Source organism: Chiloscyllium plagiosum, unplaced genomic scaffold (genome assembly GCF_037043375.1).
Source record: "Chiloscyllium plagiosum isolate Xiang-an unplaced genomic scaffold, Cpla_swu_hap1 HiC_scaffold_42, whole genome shotgun sequence".
NCBI classification, from domain to species: domain Eukaryota; kingdom Metazoa; phylum Chordata; class Chondrichthyes; order Orectolobiformes; family Hemiscylliidae; genus Chiloscyllium; species Chiloscyllium plagiosum.
The window spans coordinates 3,912,766-3,932,109 of NW_028270180.1; the positions used below are offsets into that span (position 1 = coordinate 3,912,766).

A 19,344-nucleotide genomic window follows, 5' to 3' on the forward strand; every position below is an offset into this window, starting at 1 on the left:
TCTCACTGTTCTTCGACCTTAAAACAAATGGGAATGTAATTGTTGATTACTGATCAAATTTAGAATTAGAATTCCTACAGTGTGGAAACAGGCCCTTCCGCCCAACAAGGCCACACTGACCCTCCGGAGAGTAACCCACCCAGACCCATTCCCCCACCCTATATTTACCCCTGACTAATGCACCTAGTCTACACATCCTTGAACACTGTGGGCAATTTAGTTGCTTTTTCAATTAGAGAAAATATTCTGAAAATATGATCTTTTAACAATGAGGATTTTCTTGTTTCAAGCTCTAACTGTACTGCCTAGTACTTCCTCATTAATAAACATACATCATACTATTTCCTTTGATTGAACCCTTCCCTGGTTCTTGAGAATAATCTTCCCTAATCTCACCCTCTCCATGCAGTTAGCAGAATTTAAATTGACAGCTTAGTGTCAATTTATCATTTCTTTGTGTTTCTTGTCTTCCTTCCCAGTTAAAAAAAATGAATAAAAGGAACAGAAACTATTATGATTAAATAAAATGTTTAACTGAATTGATACTGTAGAAATAGTTCTGTAAGTTGTCCAATGTGTTGCTAAGCCCTGTGGATGTGAGGGCTCTACTCTATGCTGAATGAGGTGATCTCCATACAGGGCTTCATGGACAGACTTTACACTGTAACAGGAAGAGAAATTTCATGATAATTCCCAATACAGTACTATGCAAATTGTTTTAATTGTAAAGGGAAACTATCATTTATATGTCACTTCACACTGACTAGCTGTCCCAAAGCGCTTTACAGATGAATAAGTAGTGTCTTGGTTGAGTAAACACAGCACTCTATTTGCACACATAAATCTGTTTGTGTCATATTGACTGAGGAACAAATATTGTTCAGAGAATATTGACACCGGAGATAACTTACCCATTCCTTAAGGTGGGTGTGCTACCATTTTACCAGAGCAAAAAACCTGTAGCAGCTCTCCCTCCTGAACAATGTCACCAGCTGAGCAGTTCTAAATATCTCACGGGAGTGAATGGAGAACCAACGTGATAGAAAGGGAGGAAACTTTATAACATGTTTCTGTGCATTTAACTTGCATCATGGACATCCTGATCTCGTCAGCAAGGTGGTCTGTGTGCCTTGGCAATTCTTTTACACTTCTACTTACATTTTTTTAAGTTATGTCCTCCTTTGTTGCATTTAGTGATCCTGACTATTTGGATGGATGGCTGCCCTGTCAGTGAATAAATCCTAAGTTAGAACACCAAGATCTATCAGTTTCAGATCTTTGAGCATGGATATTTTCCATTCATTACAAGATATGGCTGGCTCAGGCAAGACCAGCAGCTGTTGCCCATTGCTAATTGCCTGAGTGGTGAGCTGCAGTCTATGTGCATTGTAGTTTCTTGGAGCAGTTTTAATACAACTGAGTGGCTTATTGAGCAATATCAGATGGCTAACCACATTGCAATGGGTCTGGAGTCATATGTGACAGCAGACTGGGTATAGACAGTGTTTGCTTAATTAAAGGAGATTAGTAAACCAGCTAGGATTTTAACAACAATCCAGTAGTTTCTGGATGTAGGTTTGCTCGCTGAGCTGGAAGGTTCATTTTCAGACGTTTCGTCACCATACTAGCTAACATCTTCACCGAGCCTCTGAATGAAGCACTGGAGGTGTAGCCTGCTTTCTATTTATACTGTCACTAGTATCCTTACAAACGGATGAGGAAGGACACGACTTTGACTGGGACAACACATCCATCCTAAGACAATCACCATAATAATGACAATGAGACACGCATGAGAATTCCTAGAAGCATGGCATGCCAACTGAAACGCGCTCAACAAACACATTGACTTGGATTGACATTTACCACTCTCTGAGGAAAAGAAACAGGAAATGATGTCACCAATGCAAGGAAACTCAAACATATAAATAGAAAGCAGGCTATTCCACCAGTGCTTCATTCAGAAGCTCCCTGAAATAGTATGGAGATGAAGTGTCTGAAAATAAACCTTCCAGCTCAAGTGAGCAAACCCATATCCAGAACTGCAACCTGAGCTACAAACCTTCGCAAAACTCGCTAATCCAGTAGTTTCATTGTCACTATGATGGTGTTAGCCTTTATTCTAGGTTTCTTTACTTAATTGAAATTCCCCAGCTGCCATGGTAGAATTTGGACTTACATCTGCAGATTATAAACCTATAATCCTGGATTATTAATCCAGTCATATAAATACTGCTACCTCATCACTGGAATTTAGTATCCATAGTGGCCTGAATAGAATAGAATAGAAATTTATTGTCATGTGTACTTTTATATGAAAAATACAGTGAAAAGTTTTATAATTCACCGCACACACCAATCAGCCAGTTCTTTATGAGTTTTAATCATTTAATATATTGACCACTGGTATCAGCAGTTGTCTGATCAGTGTGTAAGTGGAAGTTGTCAGTATCATCAGTTATCATTTGCACCTTCAAGGTCATCTCTAGTGTTTCTGATTTGGAATAAACACACTGCTTAAATAAAATCTCTCTGAAACAAATTTGCAACAATCTCAGGCCCAAAATTAGTTGTCTGCTCAAAAGCATGGGTTAGGGAAACAGAGAGCCCCTCTGAAGCTGGCTGAGTGCACCCATGACTCACCTCAAAGAAACGCCCTTCGAAGTGGAGTGAGCCTAAATAAGTGAGACAAATGGTGCCAGCAGAAGAGTGATAATGAAGTCACAGAGGCAGAATGAGAAGGGGCAGCAGTAAAGGGAAAGGAATTAGGAGCAGGACAAGTGGCAACAGATAACCATTTGGTTTCCTCTCTCTTTCTACTTCCCAATATTTTCCTCTCTTTCTGGAACATCCACAGGAGGTTATGAGTCTGGCACAAGACACAGACTTTGTCACCATGTAGACCAATTTATTATCTTACACAACATGAAGAGTGTTAGGAAACGGACAAAATGGTTAGCAAATAATCTAAGTAAACCAGTTTTTTTTAATTTATAATTGGCCTTCTGTCATGGCAGTGCTCATCAGATCACAGTATCGAGAAGGCACAACAAAGGGTCTCACTGTTAAAATCCTCAAAGTCCTGTTCTTATTTCAAAATAATGGATTGTAAAAGTATATTCCTCAGTTTAAAGGATAAAAGAAAAAAAACACGCATTTAGAAAGTGCATTTTATAATCTTATGATACTTCACAATCCATAACAGCTAACAAATTACTTTTTTAAAGTGTAGTCCCTGTTGTAATGGAAGAATCAACAGCCAAGTGACACACTGAAAACTCCAGCAGTGACAAAATTACCCACCTAATTGATTTGAGGTATAAATATTGGCTATGACACCAAGGAGAATCATCTTTGAAACAATTCAGTCAGATGCTTTATATTCCCCTGAGACACAGTCAGGATCTCAATTTGGCTAATCATTCTCAAGTTTGTCCTTCCAACAGTGCAGTGCAGTTCCCCACCCCCAGTATTATATGTTATTTGGAGTTGCATAGACCTTTGCAAGCCAGAGTATAAAGTAGAATTAAGATAAAGAACAGCCAGATCATTCTGAATGATGAAACAGGCTTGAGGGGCTGAACAGCCTCCAATTCCTACAAACAAGGGGATGTGGGGGGAGAAATAACAAAATTTGGTAAGGTCACAAGAAATAGGACAATGAGTAGACTGTATAGCCAGTCCAACCTGTTCTGCCATTCACTGGAATTATAACATTGGCCTTCAACTCCACGGAGGAGAAAGTGAGGTCTGCAGATGCTGGAGATCAAAGTTGAAACTTTATTGCTGGAACAGCACAGCAGGTCAGGCAGCATCCAGGGAACAGGAGATTCGACGTTTCGGGCACAGGCCCTTCTCCACCTCCCTGCCTACTTCTCTGATCCCTTGCTTACCTGGGAGACCAAAAGTCTGTCCGCCTCCATCCATATCTATATTCAACAACGGAGCATCAGCAATCCTCTTGAGTCGAGAATTCTAAAGATCCACAACCCTTTGAATGAAGTAATTTCTTCTCATCTCAGTCTTAAACAATCAGTCCCGTTTTCCTAAGGGATGGTCTCCTGTGTTCTATATTCCACGGCCGGGGGAACAATCTCACAGCCTACCCCATTCAGAATCTTACATGCCTCACTGAGATTGCCTCTCGTTCTTACATTTAAGTGTCTGGACAACTTTCAAGCCATAACGGTAAGGGATACGAAGGATGTAGAGTCACTGGAGAAAGTGAAAGCATAAGCAATGCAGTACAAAGGGAGAGCAATAGAGGGAGTGTAAGATGAATGTTGAGCCTGAAGCTACACCCACAAGTGACTGAGAGAAAGAGAGAGGGAGGAGAGGAAGGAAACGCTGAAAGAGACTGAGATACACGTACAACGAAGTCCACCGCCCACCCTGCTGGAAAACGGAGACTTGGCGGTGTCCTTTCGTCGGGGTTTGGAGGGGCAGAGTGAGTTGAGAATGTCCACATCAGACGACGTGGATGGGCTGGGGGCAGTCAGACCCCACTATGGCTGTAAGTAAACTTGGTCAAACTGCAAAATAAGCTACACCTGGAGGAGGCAACTCGAGCCCATTACAATGAAGTTTGGGACATGTGGGTGGGGGTGGAGATCAGTCGAGTATCAGTGTGTTCAGAACGATCTGGCGAATGGATAACTATTTGGAGGAAGTTGCAAGGCAGGTGTGTGATTTGGCGGAGAGACATCCCAAACCAAACCTTATTCTGTGAATTTCAGCTCAGTTTTGGTGGGGGATGCTGAATTTACAGGCACTAGAGGAGGAAGATGACTCTTACTTTTAATGGTTCCTGTCCGGAATTGGAAGTTGACATGTCAATTTTTGCCCCTTGGTTTCCAGTCCCGCTTTGTGGGATCTTGCTGTGCATTTTGACCCCCACCCCCACCCAAGGGCGTGGCTAACAGCATGGCTGAGCTGTTGTTATTCGAGTTCTTTTAACGCGATGTACAAGTGTTTAACCAGCCGGTTCGGATACTCTCAGGAATCAAGCTGTGAGCTGCAAATGCTTGTTGCAGATGGTCAGTGTACCCAGTCTGAAAGGATTGCATCAGTCCCAGACTCTGGATAAAACTCCTCGCCCCCCTTCCTTCATGGGACTTTATCACTGCCTAACTTTACTGATGCATGGGTCAGGGCAGCGGCTCCAGGCAGTGGGGATGCCTCACCTTACAGCCCCCTCCACCCCCACGTCTCTGGAACTTCTGTTGAGGCTGTCGCCGTTTTGTGTCTCTCCCAATTCCAGTTCAGATCCTCAGGGACTGGGAGCTGGGTGAGGCTGTCTGATGGCGGGAAACCACTTCCGCATCACAATTGGTTTATCCCTAGAGACACAGGGAGACAGATCCCAGAATTAACAAGAAAAGTGAATGAGAACCCAGCATCATTGAGAGAAAGAGGCGAACTCAGCATTAACACCACCCAGAATTAACAGATTTTATAATTAACGTGAGGAAGGGAGACACCCAAAACAGAGACAGCATAGAGCTAGATACAGAGTACAGCAAACTCTTTTAATTTAAACTGAAAGTTTAGCTCTCGCGACAGTATACCCATCAAACATTCACATGACAGGGACAGCAATGAGTTAGAACGAGGGTAAACCTTTCTCTACATTGTCTCCTGTCAAACATTCCCAAGACAAGGAAAGCATGGGATTACGTACAGCATAAAGCTCTCTCCACACTGCCCCTATCAAACACTCCCAGAAAAAGGAAAGCGTGGAATTAGATACAGAGTAAAGCTCTCTCCACACTATCCCTATCAGTTATTCCCAGGACAGGATTAGATACACATAAAGCTTATGCAAACGCTCTGCTTCCTCAGAAAATCCCTCCAACTGACCCAACTGTGAACTTTTTACCATTTCCAGGACAAGTCCTCCTTCAAATTCCTTCAGAACAGTGATGATTTTACTTAAAATCATTTAACCTAGGAAAGTTCCGGCTGTGGGACATGCCTGTTTTTCAATAGATTCTCCAGTTCAAAGGTTAATGCCCACTACCTCAAAGTTAAAATATCTGATAACAAACCATACTCAGAGTCTCCACTGATACTCAATGGGATTGAATCTTTGCTTTGCATGTTTCCTGCTGGTCTATCCCTGAAGAGATAAATAGTTCTCCATTTACGAACTTGTTCGTGGGCTATATGACAGCAAGCAAAGTGTAAATGTGTAAGAGATCAGGAAACGGTTGCCATGGCAGAACTGAGAGAGGATTTCCTCTTGGGTTACCAGGTCAGGGGTGATTTGAATCTTAAAGCCTCTTCAGTTCAAGTCAGGAGTGTGATGGAATACTCCTCATCTGCCTGGATAACAATAATATTGACACTGTACAGGGCAAAGTTTGCACCACATCCACAAGTCTCCACCACCAACATTCAGTAGCAACAGTGTGTACCATCGACAAGAATATATCACTGTTCCTTCAGTGTCACTGAGTTGAATTCCAGGGACTCCTCTGTAAAGGAATTGTGGGTTTGGTAAAGGGATTGCACCAGTTCAAGAAGGCAGCTCACCAACACCTTCTCAAGGGCAACTAGAGTATGGACAATAAATGCGAAAGAATAGAAAGAAACCTTCTGGTTAGCTCACCTGAGATCAGTACCTCCAAACAGACCAGGTTGAATTTGGCACCTTCTGTAGTGATGAGGTCAACCAGCTGGACCTCATAGAATACGAGTTTCCTGATTAGAGGTATAAACTTGGTCCAATCAGGGAGCACTGGCTGACAGATATAAACATAGAACAAAAGAAAATTAAGAGAAAAAAAAATCTTTGGCCCTCAATGTTGCACCGACCTGTGAAACCAATCTGAAGCCCATCTAACCTATTCTTTTCCATTATCACCCCTATATTTATGCAATGATTACTTAAATGCCCTAATGTTGGTGAGTCTACTGCTGGTCCAGGCAGGGCATTCCATGTCCATACTACTCTCTGAGTAAAGAATCTACCTCTGACATCTGTCCTATATCTATCATCCCTCAATTTAAAGCTATGCCCCCTCATGCTAGCCATCACTATCTGAGGAAAAAGGCTCTCACCGTCCACCCTATGTAATCCTCCTATTATCTTGCATCTATTAAGTCACCTCTTAATCTATTCTCTTGAAACAAAAACAGCCTCAAGTCCTTCAGCCTTTCCTCATAAGATCTTCCCTCCATACCAGGCAACATCCTGGTAAATCTCCTCTGCACGCACTTCAATGCTTCCACATCCTTCCTGTAATGTGTCGACCAGAACTGTACGCAATACTCCCAAGTGTGGCTGCACCAGAGTTTTCTACAACTGCAACATGACCTCATGGCTCCAAAACTCAATCTCTCTACCAAAAGAAGCTAACACACCATACGCCTTCTTAACCACTATGTCAACCTTGGTGGCAACTTTCAAGGATCGACACGCATGGACACTGAGAGCACTCTGCTCATTTATGCTACCAAGAATCTTACCCTTAACCACGGTGATGAGATACGGACTCTGTGGAGTTATTTCATCTTCCTCTGTGTCAGTTACACATCAGGTAATTTATTAGTCATTGACAGGCAGTGTCACTTTGGCAACAGGTTTATGAATTTAAGCAATACTGGACCACCTGTCATTACTTGAACATGAGTGCAGTGTAATGTTCTGTCTGTACTTAACATACACGAAAGGTTCTCAACTGCAGAAAGGGCCCTCTTCATTTTTCCATTTCAAGTACAAACCCTCTTTTGGTTCTGTATTCTTTAGAAACAGCATTAAGATTATTCATGCAGGTTGATTCCAGCCGGCAGGCACAACTGGATTTCAGTTTATCCGTTGTGTGTGGTGGCCAGTCTCTGCTGTATTTGAAGATTCCCAGACTTTGCAAGCTCACAGTTCAGAGGCAGAGGGTTTGTGTTGTGCGCTGAAACTAACTCACACGGTGCACAGTGAATGCTTCAAGATTTACATTTATCTCCAATCATGGTGCTGTTCAACAAGCTAACCGAGTTTACTCAGCCCGTTGTAGCCACGAGGTATTACACAAAAAGGAACCCTTATATTGGGAATGGGATTAGAGATTCGTGGATTGGGTAGAGATTGGATATATCCCTTGGTCTGAGGGAGACACAATGATCACAGCTGGTGGAGGTCACGGAACGTGTGAAGGAGAGAACAGCAGACCTCATTGAAGTGTCAGAGATGTGGATGTCCAAACATTCTGTTCAATGGAGAAGAATAAACTGAATTTATATAGTATGGCCTGAGCCATTCAGCCACAGTGAATCACTTCATAAAGTGGCTGGTCTTGTGGGTACAGATATGTGCACAGTAAAACATCACAAATGGAAACACAATGAATAAGCAGTTAGTGTTCTTGGCTAGTGTTGGCCGAGGGAATAATGTTGTTCAGGAAACTCCGTACTGTTCCGATTGTGTCAGGCGAGATCAGCACCCACTGAATAGGTCACTGTGGCCTTAGTTTAATATTTCACTAAGAAGGTGCTGCTCAATACTTGGGCTGTTATCTGTAAGCGTGGAAAACTAATTTTGCACTTCCTGTGATGTCAGAACTCTCCTCTTGAAACAAAAATAATCTTGTAAGCAGAAAGCAAACGACCAGGGTTATCTAACTAGGCAACAAAAACACACTGTTCTTGTGATCTTCTCTTCCCCCTTTTTGATTTCTCAACCTCTGATTACGGACAGAACCAATATCAGTTGTCATCTATAAATAAAAAGAAGCACATTTCAGTCCAATGCAGAGTTCAGTTTGGGTCAAGAGAAAGCTAAACTCAGTCAATTTCCTTTGAGGAAAACAGATTGGGTCATAATTGAGGGAGTGCAACACATTCCCTTGTGCAAGATAGCCATAAAAAACATAAACTTGTCACATACACTTTCCCTTCTCGTCTCTGGACTATCGGAAATAATCTACTATATCCTGGACAAATTGTGTACAATTCTACGCTTGTCCCATACAGCACAGTTTGCCAACTCAATACCATTTAATTTAAAGGATGAATCCTGGGGAAGAGGAGATGTCTGCTTTTGAATAGCAATATGTCATTGATTTTAGCCATGGATCTTTTCCCCTTGGTTGAAAGTCTTCTCAGAAATACAGCACCTTGACATTGCAGCACTCCATCGATACTACATGGGAAGAGTCTGCCTAGCCCTTACACTCAAGTTTCTGGAGTAGTACTTCAACCCACAACCTTATGTCTCACATGACAGTGCTTTCAACTGAGCCATAGCTGACATCTAAACAGAAAACACCAGAAACCTTTCAACAGGTCAGGCAGTAATGTACACTGGTGTTAGACCTCCTGAGTGTAAAATTTCATCTTGGTGAAGGAGGAGAGCAGAAGTCAGGCTCTACCCAGTTTTAGACGTATTCACAAAATAAGATATTCTAAATAAATAGATCCAAACACTCACTACCCCACAATGTCAATAAATGTCTGCTGGTAATCAGCCAATAAGCACTCAAGCCTGTAGACACTTACTCTATTAACTGTATCAATTAAGATTATTCAGAACTTTTCATTGATTAAAATGTCCTTCTTCCAATAACTTTGGTATTTTGCTTATGTTAGTCAATTAGCATCTTTCACTGCACCTACCTGTTTAATAAGCTTGCTGCATTAATTAAAAGATTAACTGCGTAGCTTCAAGTGGTTAAAATGAGATTATCTTCATGATGTGATTCTGGATGCAGAGGTGGTTGTTCAGTGAATCTCCTATTTTGGATGTGGATTTGCTCGCTGAGCTAGAAGGTTTGTTTTTCAGATGTTTTGTCATCCTACTAGGTAACGTCTTCAGTGAGCCTCCGAATGAAGCACTGGTGGTGTATCCCACTTTCTATTTATATGTTTAAGTCTCCTATGGTTGGTGATGTCATTTCCTGTGGCGACATCATTTCCTATGGTGATGTCATTTCTCGTTCTTTTTCTCAGAGGATGGTAAATGTGATCCAAGTCAATGTGTTTGTTGATAGAGTTCCATCTGGAATGTCATGTTTCTAGGAATTGTTGTGAGTATCTCTGTTTGGCTTGTCCTAGGATGGATGTGTTGTCCCAGTCAAAATGATGTCCTTCCAAATCCGTATGTGAGGATAATAGTGAGAGTGGGTCATGTCTTTTTGTGGCTAGTTGATGTTCAATTATCTTGGTGGCTGATTTTCTGCCTGTTTTTCCAATGTAGTGTTTGTTACAGTTCTTGCAAAGTATTTTGTAAATTACATTAGTTTTGCTTGTTATCTGTATAAGCTGTTTCAAATTCATTAGCTGCTGTTGATGTGTTGGTGGTAGGACACCACTTCGACTGGGACAACACATCCACCCTGGGACAAGCCAAACATGTAGGAGAATTCCTAGAAGCATGGCATTCCAACCGGAACTCTATCAACAAACACATTGACTTGGATCACATTTACCACCTCCTGAGAAAAAGAACAGGAAATGACATCACCATAGGAAATGATGTCACCACAGGACATGGTATTGCCAACCCTAGGAAATTTAAACATATAAATAGAAAGCGAGCTACACCATCATTCAGAGGCTTACCGAAGATGTTACCTAGTATAGTGACGAAATGTCAGAAAACGAAGCTTCCAGCTCAGCGAGCAAACCTACATCCAGAACCTCAACCTGAGCTACAACTCTTCTCAAAACTCGCTAATCTCCTGTTTTATTATGTGTTTCCTTTGCTTTTTGGATTTACTGCCCTTCATGTAGAGTAGAAAAACTGCATTCATGCTAATATTATACGTGAAAGGAACTAAATTGTCACAGTATGTATTTGTTTTCACCAGGCTTACGGTGAGCTACTTTTAAAAAGGCAGTGGGAACTTTCTAGTACTTTCTGGTGGGTCTGAAACAAGATGGGGAGACCTTCACAGGCCAATTTGGACCACATTGCCTTTTCTATTATACCAGTAAACTGTTCCTGCCATTGTTCAATCACTGGAGAAAGTTTTTGAAAAACATACAAAGTGACAACAGAGTTAAGAGACTTACCAGTTTTGACAAAGGGTCATTGGACTCAACACTAACTCTGTGTTTGCCTCTACAGATGCTGCCAGTTCTGCTGAGTTTCTCCAGCACTCTGTGTTTATTTCAGATTTTCAGCATCTGTTTACACACGGTAGCTCAGTGGTTAGCACTACTGCCTCGCAGTGTCAAGGACCCAGATTCCATTCCACCCTCCAGCAACTGTCTGTGTGGAGTTTGCACGTTCTCCCTGTATCTGTGTGGTTTCCTCCAGGTGCTGTAGTTTCCTGCCACAGTCCAACCATGTACAGGTTAGGTGAATTGGCTATGTAGGGTTATAGGAATGGGCTGGGTGGATGTGGGTCGGATACTCTTCAGAAGGTTGGTGCGAACTTGATGGTCTGAATAGCTTGCTTTCAAATGGTAGGGATTCTATGTTGGTGTACATGGACTTTCAAAGCAGGTAGAGTACCATGTAACAGATCTATGAGGGAAGCTAGAGGTGGTGGAAAGAAAGGGACAACAGCAATCTTGTACAAAATTGAGGAATATAAACAATGGACGGTGGCTCAGTGGTTAGCACTGCTGCCTCACAGCACCAAGGATCTAGGTTCAATTCCAGCCTTGGGCGACTGTCTGTGTGGAGTTCATTCTCCCCATAATTGTGCGGGTTTCCTGCAGGTGCTCCAGTTTCCTCCCACAATCCAAAGATGTGCAAGTTAGGTGAATTGACCGTGCTAAATTTTTCAGGCATGTGTAGGTTAGGTGCATTAGTCAAGGGAAACGTTAAAAAAAAGTAATAGGTTAGGGAGAATGCGTCTGGGTGGGATAGTCCTCGGAGGGTCAGTGTGGGCTTGTTGGGCCTAGCAACCTGTTTCTACACTGTGGGGATTCTATGATAACTTGGAAATGCTCGTACTTATACAGGCAATCCTGCACAAAGTGTAATGTTAAATGTCCAATATACAAACATGTCCTGTATTTAGGAACAACTGCTTTATTGTGTTCCAATCAACTAGCAAAAAGACTCAAGAACAGAACCTATTCACAATCCAGGGATTGCCTGTATTATGATGAGAAACTGGAAGCTTGTTATCTAGGCCCCAAAGCCTGCGACTACACTGTGACAGTTGACATAGTAAAATTCAATGAAAATTGTTGCCCTAATGATTTCATACTGAATCCCTACTTTGCGGAGAGAGACTATTCGGCCTACTGAGTCTGCATTGACCCACCGAGACCCAGGCCCCACAGATTTATAAAGGAACTGAAAAACTTGACCAGAAATCATGACAAGTGAAAGTCGGGATCGTGAAAATAAAACACTTTACAGGAGAGTTTTCATGATATGTGGATCCATTGTTTCTACTTTTGTTTATTTGTTTTACAGCTGTTTTGGATAATGAACGTCTTACAGCTGAGGAGATGGATGAGCGGAGACGGCAGAACATTGCATACGAATACCTTTGTCACCTGGAGGAAGCAAAGCGGTAAGTCCCTTTCTCGCCGTTATCTTTAATATCTCTCGTTGTCACTGTGTCTGGCAGCAGCAAGAGATGAGGAGTGATTATGAGGTGTAGATTCTCTAACCTCGCCACTGACACTGCTGCTACTCCAAATTATCCTGTTGCAGAAACGTTTCTCACAACAGGATAAGAAGCACAGTATCTCACAAAAAACAAGAGCTTCTGAGAACAGGAAAGATCCAACATACACAGTGTACCACTGCTTCATTGCTAACCTCAAACTTGACGTTCTGGAAACATCCCTTGAGCCCTTTTATACTGTTGGAAGCTAAACTTTCAGAGATGAGTGGAACCTACTGATTTCATTTTGTGAGGTCTAATTACGATTTTTAAAATTATGCAAGTGTCTGATAGAATACATGTAAAGAAAATATCACTGTAAGCAAAACTAAAAGTAACAATTATAAGCAGAATGTTGTCACTAATAAATCCAATAAGGAATTTGGGAGAAACATTGATCTAAAGAGTGAAGAGAATGTGGAACTTGCTCCCACATAGAGTGGCTGAGTGATTATTGTAGATATTTAAGAGGAAGCAATGTAAGCTTCATGAACACGAAGGGAATAGAAACCTATAACATTAGAAAAAGAGGGAGAGACGCGCTTCGATTGAAGTGTAAACCACCTGCTTCAACCATGAAAATTGTGAATCAGTTACAAGGGGAGGTTAGTGAACCAGTCTGTTTTTCTGGAGAGGGTTTGAGGGATCTGCTGAGAAGATGGGATAGAGCAGGTTTAAAAGAGTTGGTACTTCTCGGGTCCAAAAATTAATTCCAACCCAGAAATCTTTTAGTTTTAATTTCCAGAAGCTGCACTTCTTTTTGTCTCTCCTTTTAGTGACTGGGTTAATGGTGTTGTGGTTTGCACCTATCACCTTCCCAGCTACCTTCCCCCCAACCCCCAGCCCCAACCTCACACTCCTATTTGTCTCACCCCCCTCTCTCCACCCCCAACATTCCTGATGAAGAGCTTATGCCTGAAATGTCAATCCTCCTGCTCCTCAGATGCTGCCTGACCTGCTGTGCTTTTCCAGCACCACACTTTTCAAGTCATTTCTCCTGCACAGGCAAGGACATGTGAAAAGATGGAAAGTAGGATAAAGATTTTCAGATATTCCAGCAACCCCGTGTGATTTCACATTCCAGCGTATCCATACTAATCTCTCCTAAAGATGTTGCCTTCCACAGATATCTAGTCCCTTCACTTGAGTGTCCCTTGTTCGTTTAGGGGCCTGGCATCATGAGTAGCATTGAAATAGTGAACTATTGGAGAGTGGCAACTAAGCTACCTTGCCTTCAACTTACTGGGCCTCACCATGTCTGCGTGGGTTTCCTCCGGGTGCTACAGTTTCCTCCCACCATCCAAAGATGTGCAGGTTAGGTGGATTGGCCACGCTAAATTATCCTTAGTGTCCATGGATGTGCAGACAAGGTGGGTCTGCCATGGGAAATGCAGGACTACAGGGATAGGGTAGGGGGTGGGTCTGGTAGAACGCTGTTTGGCGGGTCAATGTGGACCCAATGGGCTGAATAGTCTGCTTCCACACTGTAGGGATTCTCTGATAGCCACAAGTGTACCCAGCGACCTCTGCCCAAAGCACAGCTTCCGTTTGGGAGCTGAGTCAACAGTTAAGAAGGTAAGAAATAGGTGCAGGAATAGGCCTTTTAGCCCCTTGAGCCTGCCGTACTATTTTATAAGATCATCTCTACACCCCTCCAAAAAAAATGCTCACTGTTGATGACAGGAGCCCAGAAAATAAACAATTATTGGTGAAGTGATGTAACAATCCACCAAAATTGTTTTTAGCAGCTCAGTGCTTCACCTAATAATCAAACAAATGCAGAAAGCAGCAGCAGAATGGGGTTAAACCTACATAAGTCAAAGATGCAAGCTGCAGGTGTTAGTATGATAACCCCTTGCTACCCCACCCAAGGTAAACATTAGTGTATCCTGTCTCTCTGTTTGGCTTCAAATTCTGAAGTGGAGACAACTTGTTTCAGATCTCCAGCCGCACTAACTTTGCCAGCTGTGCAGAGTTCTCATTTGGTGAAGAGTTGTAGCTACCACCAAACTCTGAGGCTCCTGAGCCATCAGTTTTTCTCTGGCAGTTGACACAGTGCTTTGGACCGGAAGTAGAGGCAGATATTGGTTACTGATTTAGAACAAGGCAGAGCAGAAGAAGTTGTGATGTTGTGGAATTTGTTCCTGCGCTGCAGGCTGAGGCAGAGACCTTGGCACTGAATTTAGGTGGATGGAGTAATACGGCAACAAGAGTGTATAAGTGTGATCAAGACAATTGGTTCACAATGGAGATTAAACACTCACTCAATCTGGTTGGGCTAAATGGCCTGTTTCTGTGTAGTAATTTCAGTGCATTGCTGCAATGTGTCTGAATGTGGCAGGAAATGATTCAGTTTTTGAAGAGAATCAAGTATCATACATGCAGGAAACAATTGGCTGCAAACGAGTAGCCTCTGCCTGACTCATCTGGGTGACACACACATTGGAAGAAAGACTTGCATTTCTATAGCACTTTCCACGACCATAAGGCATCCCCCAGCACTTAAGAGACAAGTGTTTTTTAAGTTGTTGTCATTGTTATAATGTAGGAAGTACGATAGCAAGCTCCCACTAACTATATTATAACACAGACTGGATCATCGCTTTTGGCTTGGGATCTTGATTGATAGATAAATATCGAGCAGTGCACTGAGGAATGTTTCCCTGCTTTTCTTCAAAATGGTGCTGTCTTTTACACTGACCAAAAACAGCAGAACAGGCATTGGGTTAATGTCTCATTCAAAAGATGGCAGCTCTGACAGTGCAGCATTCCCTCTCTTATATACTCAGCATGTCAGGCTCAGAGCTCAGATTTCTGGAGTGGGACAGGAATCCTCAGTTCTATGACTTTGAATTAAGAGTGCCCCTCACTGAGCTGCTGCTGATACACTGCATACTGTGCTACACCCCCATCAATATCTAGGAAAGGGAGAACATCTGTATTGATATCCTCTTGACTAAGATAGAATTCCTGTTCCCTGTATTATGTTGTATTCCGTGCCTGTACCAGGCTGAGAGAGAGGAGCATTGAGACCTGACTATCTTTGTCAAGCAGACTGCTTCATGAGCTATCGAAACTCACTTGCAGTGAGGCTGATTTTAAAAGATTGAAAGTAAATTCTTGCTTTGGATTTGAGCTGTTTCCATGGAAATTAATTTGCTGACATGATATGAGTTTGTACAATTTAAGGATGTTTTTACACTTATATAATTTATAATGTCCAGTTGTATACAGGCTTCAAATCACCAAATAACTTAAACATATAGTGAGCATCGTTATGTGGGCAAAAGGTGACACAATAGCAAATAATCTTTTTTAAATTCATTCTCAGTATGTGAGAGGTGTGGATTTAACATCATAGAGTCATCCAACATGGAATCAGACCTTTCGGTCCAACACATCCATGCCGACCAAGTTTCCCAAACTAAACTAGTCCCATTTGCCTGCGTTTGGCCCATATCCCTCTAAAACCGTTCCTAATTATGTATCTATCCAAATGTCTTTCAAATGTTGCATCTACCACTTCCCCTGGCAGTTCATTCCACATATGAATCACCCTCTGAGTGAAAAAGTTGCCCCTCAGGTGCCTTTTAAATTGTTCTCCTCTCACCTTAAAGTTATGCCGTCTAGTTTTTCACTCCCCAACCCTAGGGAAGAAACTTCTGCTATTCACCTTATCTATCCTCCTCATGATTCTATAAACCTCTGTAAAGGTCACCCATGAACTTCTTATGCTCCAGTGAAAAGTCCCAGCCTATTCCAGCTTCTCTTTATAACGCAAACTCTCCAGTCCCAGTAACATCCTTGTAATTTTTTTCTGCACCCTCTCCCATCTGGAGTGGGCTCAAGGGGCTGAATGGCCTCTTCCTGCACCTAACTCATATACTCACATATACTTCCCATTGCAAGATTTAATTTTCCATCTGTCTAAACTTTGAAATTGACAGGACTTCATTTTGAGCAGGCACTGAAAGAAATATTTATACCCATCCTAAATGCCCTTGCGAGGGTTATGGTGAGTTACCTTCTTGAATTGCTGCAGTCGTTTGGATGCAGGTACAAGTACAGTGCTGTGAGGGAGGGAGTTCCAGGTTCAGTGAAGGAGTGACGATTATAGATCAAAGTCAGGATGGTGTGTGGCTTGGAGGGGAACTTGCGGCTGGCAGTGCACAATGACAACAACAACTCAAATTTTTTTTGTAGCATCTTTTAACATGTACCAAGACACTCTTGCAAGATAATTATCATCAACTTCTGACCCTGAGCTGAATGAAATATTAGGACAAACTATCAAAAACTCGGTCAATGAATTAAGTCTTAAGGAAAATCTTTTAAAGGAGGACCGAGAACTGTGAGGTTTCAGGAGTCCAGGGAGCTGAAAATACAGCCACTGGGGCAGTTTAAACACTTTTCTTTTTTTCTCTCATGCTGTCTTTGACTTCTCTGAGTTGGTGAGTTGGCTTTGTTTCACAAGTGTTTTGGTCACCCTGTTATAGGAAGGATATTACTAAACTGGAGAGGGTTCAGAAGGGATTTACCAGGTTATTGCTGAAACTTTATTGCTGGAACAGCACAGCAGGTCAGGCAGCATCTAGGGAACAGAAGATTCGACGTTTCGGGCACATGCCCTTCTTCAGGTTATTGCTGAGAATGGAGGGTTTGAGTTATAGGGAGACACTGGATAGGCTAGGACTGGTTTTACTGGAGCATAGAAGTTTGAGGGCTGACCTTAGAGAGGTTTATAAAATAATGCGGGATATAGATAAGATGAATGGCAGGTGTCTATTCCCTAAGGTGGGAGACTTCAAGACTAAGCGGGATATTTTTAAAGTGAGAGGAGACAAAATTTTACAAGGACATGAGCGGCAACTTCTTTTACACAGTGGAATGAACTTCCAGAGGAAGTGGTGGATGTGGATTACAACATTTACAAGGTATTTGCATAAGTACATGAATAAGAAATATTTGGAGGGATATGGGCCAAGCACAGGCAGGTGGGACTAGTTTAGGTTGGAATTGTGATTGGCATGGACTGGTTGGACCAAAGGGTCTGTGCCTGTGCTGAATGACTCTGCATATGACTCTATGAATGATCCAGTGACACTAGTTCAAATCCCACCATAGAAAATGGGAAATATTAATTCAATCAATTCATCAAATCTGGAATCAAAACTTAATATTATTAATGGGGACCATGAAAATATTAGATGGTCATAAAACACAATAGTTCACACATGTCATTTTGAAAGGAAATTTGCCATCCATACCTGATCCAGCCTGTATGTGACCCCAGACCCTCAGTAATGTGACTCTTACCTGCTCTCAAACGATAAAGCAAACTACAGAGTTGTGAGCAATTGAGCATGAGCAATAAAACCTGGCCTTACCAGTAACACCCACAGAACAAATTGAAAGAAAACTGTCATTCACTTCATGTGTCATTTAAGATGTAGGGTAGGGTGGAACTTGTGGAGCATTGTGGCTGAGCTTGGTTTCAAGTTCCTCATGTGCTGCTCTCGTCATGTGTTTTGCGTTGGTTTCACAAGATTGCTCAATGTCAGAATCAGCAGATATTCTAACCAACCCAATATGCTGATAATTTAATATCAAAATCAGAAACCAACTAATGGCTCATTTACTATATGAGATCTATAGATCAGGCTTCAGCTACTCTGGCTTTGGGACACAACATTTGTGAAGCAAACAACATTTCTCTTCTGTTTTTATATTTTGCTTTACCATAAAGAAGCAGCATTCGGTCTGACCGGTCAGCACCAGTGATTACACTGTACTCGAGACTGCTCTTCCTTAATCCTCCACCCAATTTTTCCCACCTAAGTTTACCATCATAACCTTCTATTGCCTCTTCCTTCTGTGCTTGACCAGCTTCCCCTTAAATACATCAATACTATTGGCTTTGATCACACTTTGTGACCAAGTTCCACATCTCACCACTCTCTGTGCAAAGACATTTCTTCTGCATTTGTATTGGATTTCCTCTAGATTTCTTTGTAATTTGGACCTCGGGTCTGTGACCCTTTCTCAATAAATACCCGCCCCATTTCACACTTGGACTCACTATCCCTCCTTCTCCCTCACTGTCACAGTTACCTTCAGTGCTTCTGACCACTCCTCAGTACCCACATCATGGAAAAGCCAGAATTGGCATGCCCTTATTGGATCTATTTCCAAGATGATTGCCCACACCCAGCAGCTGTTTGCCCCACCCATCTCTTTCAGATGTTGCTAGTTTCTCATCCCTTTTCTGAAACCAGAAATAGTTAGATCATGTCATGATTAGGAGTTAATCTCTGACCATAAATGGGTGGTGTTAGAGGTGCTCCACTGTGCAGAACAACTTCCCTCTTTATTTCCGACTGTCGGATGGAAACTCTGTCTAACCTTAATTTATAGCCCACTATGAAAAACACCTGAAGGATTCCTTTGAATTTTTTGCTATGGCTCAGTGGGTAACTTGCACTTCAAATCAGAAGGTCAGGATTTCAAGACACACCTCAGAGACTTGATCAGAAAATGAAGCCTGGCACTCCTAACGATAGTGCAGCGCTGAGGGAGTGCCGCATTGTCAGAGGGTCGGCACTCGGAGTGCCGCACTGTCAAAGGGTCAGCACTGAGGAAGTGCTGCACTGTCAGAGGATCAGCACTGAGGGAGTGCCGCACTGTCAGAGGGTCAGCACTGAGGAAGTGCTGCACTGTCAGAGGGTCAGCACTGAGGGAGTGCCGCACTGTCAGAGGGTCAGTGGTGAGGGAGTGCCAC

At 42.4% G+C, this 19,344-nt stretch overlaps 1 protein-coding gene across 1 annotated transcript in view; it reads left to right on the forward strand.

The window, feature by feature from the left end:
* Window positions 1-4,355: 4,355 nt before the first annotated feature.
* Window positions 4,356-19,344, forward strand: part of iqgap1 (IQ motif containing GTPase activating protein 1) — a 115,132-nt gene continuing 100,143 nt past the window's right edge. Inside the window, exons 1-2 of the mRNA XM_043680495.2 lie at window positions 4,356-4,513; window positions 12,371-12,470. Of these exons, the coding sequence (XP_043536430.2) occupies window positions 4,459-4,513; window positions 12,371-12,470 (155 nt within the window). The 5' untranslated portion in view covers window positions 4,356-4,458. The remainder of the gene's footprint in view (window positions 4,514-12,370; window positions 12,471-19,344) is intronic.